Source organism: Triticum aestivum, chromosome 1A, assembly GCF_018294505.1.
Source record: "Triticum aestivum cultivar Chinese Spring chromosome 1A, IWGSC CS RefSeq v2.1, whole genome shotgun sequence".
In the NCBI taxonomy this organism is placed as follows: domain Eukaryota; kingdom Viridiplantae; phylum Streptophyta; class Magnoliopsida; order Poales; family Poaceae; genus Triticum; species Triticum aestivum.
In genome coordinates, this window is record NC_057794.1 from 592,938,277 (window position 1) to 592,944,905 (window position 6,629).

The 6,629-nt window shown below is 41.4% G+C and overlaps 1 protein-coding gene across 1 annotated transcript; it reads right to left on the minus strand.

Moving 5' to 3' along the window:
- Window positions 1-3,153: 3,153 nt before the first annotated feature.
- LOC123183329 (uncharacterized) lies at window positions 3,154-4,835 on the minus strand. The gene is made up of 4 exons (XM_044596118.1): window positions 4,699-4,835; window positions 4,504-4,616; window positions 3,548-3,675; window positions 3,154-3,458 (listed from the first exon to the last, which is right to left on the minus strand). The coding sequence occupies exons 2-4, from the start codon at window positions 4,600-4,602 to the stop codon at window positions 3,272-3,274; spliced, it is 414 nt and encodes a 137-aa protein (XP_044452053.1). The 5' UTR covers window positions 4,603-4,616; window positions 4,699-4,835; the 3' UTR covers window positions 3,154-3,271.
- Window positions 4,836-6,629: the final 1,794 nt, after the last annotated feature.

The following is a 6,629-nucleotide window of genomic DNA, read 5'->3' on the forward strand; positions in this document are numbered from 1 at the left end:
CACCTCCCGAAACCTCTTTGTGTATTGCAGCCGGCGCCTGCAAGTAGAGAGAGAGAGAGAGGTCAAATGAGAGATTGTATAAAAATATAAGTAAGAAATGAATCAAGTAAATTTGTATCGTACTGAGCGCCAGTTAGTTCTGGAGTGGGTTCTGGAATGATGGCTAAAGACCACGTCAGTACGCATGCTGAAACACAGATAATAATGTATCGTATCATCAGATTAGGTAAACGCTGGCTGAGAATGGTAAATAATTAAGAAGAATACTGTCCCGTGTCTGTCAACTAAGTGAGGTTCCACATACAACCAAGCCCTGGTTGTGATGGACAAATACTGTAATTAAGAAGAACACTGTCCTGCGTCTGTCAACAAAGTGAGGTTCGACATACAACCAAGCGCTGGTTGTGATAGACAAATAATTAAGAAGAATACTTTCCTGCATCTGTCAGCTAAGTGAGGATCGACATACAACCAAACGCTTGTTGTGATAGACAAATACTGTAATTAAGAAGAACACAGTCCTGCTTCTGTCGACTAAGTGAGGTTCGACATATACAAAATGCATCATAGGGACGAGCTAAAAGCCATCATTCTCAGATGGACCAGGAAAAATACAAGGTTGATTAACGATATGATTTGAATGCAGCCCTGTTGCCAGAACGTCAGGGTGTACAGGTTCAGGTCAGGTTAAGCAAGTATGGCCATCATAAGCAAGTAATTTTGCTCTTGTCTCTAGTGTAGTACTAGCTCTGTTCCTAAATACTGTCCTATTAACCGAAAACGAAACAAGTATGGCCATGATAAGCATGTAATTTTTCTCTTATAACAAGTATGGCCATGTGTCTGAACTCTGAACAGAGGGTGTAACTAATAGAATGGTCACATGCATGCTGCTGTTTCCATTATACAGGATTCGATTATCGCTGGCTATGTCCTTGAAGTCGGGAGATAAATCATGAGCAAAAAGATGTCGATTAACTAATTTGTATCAGTGTTCAAATTTAACTGAATGCCAAAGCAACAAAATCAACATTGATAACTTGTTCCCTGCATATCAAAGCTACAAACCCAAGTTCACAGCATACTTAAGCAACAAAAGCAACATTGGTAAATTGCTAACTTATGTGCTGAATGTATACCTAATTAGGCTTCACTTGTTTTCCAACTTCTTCAGTTCTTCAGAAGCTCTGAACGGCACGAACAACGCAATGCTAAAGTCAGTCACGCCAATCAACAGTCATACCAAACCACCGAGGTTACTCTGCTTCTCCAGGCGCACGACGGTGATGATGCAGGGTGCCACAACCAACAGAGCCCGCTCCCGGTCGATGGGAGCCAGCTCGTGGAAGACGACATCCAATGGCACGCATGGATTCCACTGATGAAGCCCGGAGAGGATTCGACCAGCAACGATGATGTCACCATGAACCCCCTCCTTGTCCAGCGCTTCCCCACCACCGCGTGGAGATGGTTCAGCTCCTCGGAGAGATAGCCGAAGAAGGAGACTAGGTCAGGAAGCCGTAGCTCGTACAAGTCGATGGGGGTGATCGAACAGGTTTAGCCTGACGGCCGGCATGGTCGCGCTGGCACGACGGTAAGCGTCGCGAAGTCTCACCACCTGCGTGGTAACATGACCCAACAAGCGGTCCAGGCAACCCCGGACATCCTCACGATGGCCCGCTCACGCTCCAGCACAGCTGTCGCTTCCTACAACAACACCGACGACGCCTGAAGCATCTTAGTGATGGACTCCTGCCGCTTCTGAAGTTCCGTGAATTGCCGCTCATGACGGAGGAGCAAGTCACTCTTCTCCTCCCTGAGCTCATGCAGTTCCACGTCCTTGGCCCGAAGCTACGCATCCTTGGCCTCGAGCTCCTCTCTCAAACGCCTCACCTCAGACATGGTGATCTCGTGCGCCCCCATGGAAACCGGTAGAAGGAATGGGGAAGGCAAGCAGGAGGGGGCGAAAAGGCTAAGCTATCTATAGCGGAGGGAGCCAGAGCATGAAGATGAAGGTCTACTGCCTGATCCTAGAGGTCCTCCTCCTCCTCCTGATAGAGCGAAGATCGATCTAAATTTTTTGGTTTTCCCTAGTCCATGCCCTTTCACATCAGTGGGTTTTAATGCCAGATTCAGACCCTGCCGTGGTGAATATTTTAATTTTACCTAGCAGTCAATAGCGACAAACGAGAAGGCGCTATGAGGTATGAACACGCCTGACGACCAGGCGTCTCTGCTATGGTTCTATACACGGCCTAAGCAAAACCCACGGCCGCAGTAAACAACAACACGTCGTATTAATATGTGTTTCTAACTTTCTATGATTGTGGATAACGCAAAATTATCTGACACGCTGAATTATCTGACGTGTCATGTCGCGCAACGCCTTTTGGATGGGCGCGTTTAACGGCTGCCACACTGGCGGCTGATTGTCGGCGTCGGTCAAACGCGCTTCGCCGGCGACGCTCTGACATGCAGTTGACGCGGCTTCCTGTCCGGCGAGAATGGTGGCAAGAGGGGGCAGGGCCACGGGGGGGGGGGGGGGGGGGGGGGGATGCAACGAAATAAGTTTTTTGGGGGTCAGTGGAGGACCTTGAAGGGTCATTTAGTAAAAATGATACCACGAAGGCGGTGAACGTGGTACAGTCATAACCCACCGAAGAGATGGACGAACTACTGCATCAATATCAAAATATAAGACATAAATATAAGACGTTTTTACAGTTCAAACTAAACTAAAAAATGTCTTTTATTTTGGTTCAGACTAGTATATTATAGGTAGAGATGAATAATTTGTGGAGATGAAGAATTCTCCTCCGCTTCCTGGAGAATTTGTAGGTGGTCCTACATGGACATGTTTTAGATAATAGAAGAGTGACGTCAAAATTCAACCTTACACAATTGCGGTAGATGTTAAATAGCAGAGACCCAATTCCTTGCACAATTTGTTCGAGTACTGTATTCTACTCAATTAGTTAATAGATAAGAAATATAATTACATGATACTCCCTCCGTCCCAAAATTCTTGTCTTAGATTTGTCTAGATACGGATGTATCTAATACTAAAACATGACTTGATACATCCATATTTAAACAAATTTAAGACAAGAATTTTGGGACGGAGGGAGTACAATGTAGCAGAGACCTGATTCCTTGCACAATTTGTTCGAGTACTGTATATTGTACTCAATTAGTTAATAGACAAGAGATATAATTACATGATACCATGTCACACAATATCACAAATTAAAGATAGCATCATCTTTGGTTCTCAATTATTGGTGGTGCCTTCTCTGGTCGTTGATGTTCTCAAGCCGCATTGTGGGCAATTATTGGTGGTGTCCTCTTCTCTGGGCAGTTTGGGACTAACCGCATAAGCAACCAGCATAAAGCCTAACGTCATCTTGGCAGCTAAGTCAAACACACCCCGAATCCTCATTGCATAACGCCGAGTACGCCTGCATGTAGAAAGAGGTAAGATCATATATACCAACCTGTCAAACAAACAGAAACTTAAGGAAGAAATATATGTAGTTTTGTATCCTACAGAGGGTCGGGTTCTTGACTGGCTTGTACAGAGGGACTAGTGGTGGGAATCTCCCCCCGCTTGTATAAGGCATCATACAGCTCCTCCACCTTCTGCTTCCTCATCTTCTGCTTCATCTCATGAGCATGCTGGATTGATACACACAAATAATGATCAGTGTGCTTCCTTCATATCATTGAGTATTAAATAAGCATTGATTCCAACTGTTAAATAATTAAGAAGGATACTATACTAACTGAGGTTCAATATATATACATAACACATATATGCAATGCATGCTTGATTTGGTTGCTAATAAAGAGATCTGTTAAATGAGCTACTTGAAATCAGTTAACGTGGATGGATCATTGCTAGGAATTCAAGATCCTGCAATTGCGCTAATCCATCAGTTCTACAGTGCATGTGCTTGGGAAATGAAGCATTGACTAGTAGGAAGTGCAGCAAGCAGAAGAGGGGATGATTCAATATATCAAAACAGCAACCATCGAACCTCTTGTGTTGCAATTAACAGTTTGCTAAAAGGATGAGTAAAAGGTCATTATGCTCGGTTCAGGTCAGGTTAAACAATTATGATGATGCTCGGTTCAGGTCAGGTTAAACAATTATGATGATGCCAATTGATCTAGCTCTTGTTTTGAGCGATGAGTGATATTATGGATCGAAGGGAGTAGAAAATATATCAACATTCACAATACCAAATCAATATCACTAGCACTATGCCATTATTTTTTCATATTGTATAATAATTTTATTAGTATTGTAAATATTGATGTTTTCAAACATAAATTTAGAAAATTCTACAAAGTTTGACCTATATGCGAAGTAAAGAGAAACGGCGGATGTAAAGCGAGCTTAATAAACCCGGACGAAGAAAGTATATGAGACGGCACTAAGTAATATTAATTTTGCTGTTGCCATCCTTGATGTCGGGAGATAAATCATGAGAGAAAAGATACCTCGCTGACGAACCTTCTTGGCACGAGTTGGCGTCGCCCCTCCGCGGCCGCCGCCAGCGTTCCACCGAGCCTTCTCGCCAGGCATCGAACCGCTGCCATCGATCCTCGCCGGTCTGCAAATGACGAGCACGTCACGAATCACCGCCGCCGTCGGCTCCCCAATCTAGAGATTTCGGTAAGTTTCGGCGAGCCTACCTTGCGGATCTGGGCGTTTCTTCCTCAGGCAGCCCACAAAAGAAGATTTGGGGATTGGGGGGATTGCGCTCTGCGACGGTGAGGTGCGCCAACTTATTTATGATCTTGCGAGCAGGCCCAGCCCAACTTTCTATCGGAAGTCGGACTGGGTGTTTCTCAAAAAAAAAAAAAAAGGCTGGGTAGTCCACCCGAATAAGTTATTTTACCGGAACCGGTAGCTACCGGTGAGACATCGGCCGTTGACGTTATTTTGAATATTCGAGCCCTTATTTGATGTATAAGAAACAGAATTAAAATACGCAGAAATACATGTGGGTCATTTGCATGCAACTGTCAGCTTTTGTCAGGAGAGAGAGAAAATGTCCATAGAAGACCGGTTGCATGCATGTGAAAATTTAGTCCAGATTTATTGTGAAAATTTGGATGATAGATATCTTTTGAATGAAATACCCAATTTTGAATTTATATATATATTTGAATTCATAGCGAGAAGACCTTCTGAATAAGATCAATTATGGATACATTTGAACTACTTTCAATTTCGCTGATTTCAAAAAACATATTTCACTCAAATTGAAAAACAAATTTCACTCATCTCCAAAAATCATTTCAATCGATTCAAAATAGCAATTCACTCATTTCAATTAACAGATTTCATGCATTTTTGAAAATATATTTCACCCATATTTTTAAACCGATTTCATTCCTTTCAAAAACTGATTTACTTGTTTCATATAACAGATTTCACTTGGTTTAAAAAAACACGCATGTTTAAAAACTGATTTCACTCATTTTAAGAATATGATTTCACTCAAAAACTAACTTCGCTCGCTTCATTCATTTTTGAAAATACTAAGTTTCAGTCTTTTGCAAAATATTATAGTGAAATATGTTTTAGAAAGGATTGAAATCTTATTTTTGAATAATTGAAATCAGTTCGTTGACGGTTGAAATAATCAGTTCACTCATGGTGAAATATGAATTTAGAACTGGAATAAGTGAAATGATATTGTAAAAATTGAAATCTTCTTTTGAAGAGTTGAAATCAGTTCTTCGACGGTTGACATAGTCAGTTTCAATCATTGTGAAGATTGAAAATGGAATCGCAATAACTGAAATGACATTGTAAAAAGTTAAAATTGCTTATGCCACTCTTTCGAAATAGTAAGTTTCAGTCTTTTATACAATATGACAGTGAAATAGCTTTCACAATGAGTGAAATATTCTTTTTGAAGAATTGAAATCAGTTCTTTGACGGTTGAAATAACCAGTTTCACTCATTATAAAACAGTTTTGAAACAATCAAAATTTCGTGTGTTTGAAATAACAAGTTTAAAAATTCTAAATAACAAGGTTCACGTATTTCACATCGAAACATGTGCCATGTGTATCAAAAACAGATTTCATTTAATTCACTTGCAAAACGGCGGATGTCTCACTTTTCAAACGAGTGAAATACGTGAATCTTGTTTCAAAAAATATATCCGATATTGGTCTAGTTTTAAAAGTCTTGTTGCCAGAATTCCAAATATGTAGAAAATTTGAAAAATGGAGTTTCGGTTAAAAAGTTATATATCATCTAAATTTTTGAAGCCAAATATAATGAACAGGCGGGGATAAATCACATGCCACATGGTACTCTCTGTCTCTCCTTCTGACAAAAAAATGGTGTTGTGGGGCATAGACAAGACAGGCTGACTTGACATAATGAGAGAGATACAAAGGGAAGCCTGAGGCAATACATGTGAAAAGAAGCACGTACACACGCATCTAAAAGAAAATGAGTGGTGGATACTCCACCGGTACATACCGGTTCCGGTAAAAGAGACTTTGCAGTAGTCGAATAAGTAGATTTACCGGAACCGGGATGTACCGGTGAAGCATCCGCCGTCCATGTCAACATCAAGATGCACAATCATAAAAATGTTTTA

Coding starts and splice junctions, on each gene's coding strand:
- LOC123183329 (XM_044596118.1), bottom strand. CDS start 4,602: ATGGCAGCGGTTCGATGCCTGGCGAGAAGGCTCGGTGGAACGCTGGCG. Junction 3,676..4,503: donor CAAGAAGGTTCGTCAGCGAG/GTATCTTTTCTC, acceptor GTATCAATCCAG/CATGCTCATGAGATGAAGCA. Junction 3,459..3,547: donor AGTCAAGAACCCGACCCTCT/GTAGGATACAAA, acceptor TTCTACATGCAG/GCGTACTCGGCGTTATGCAA.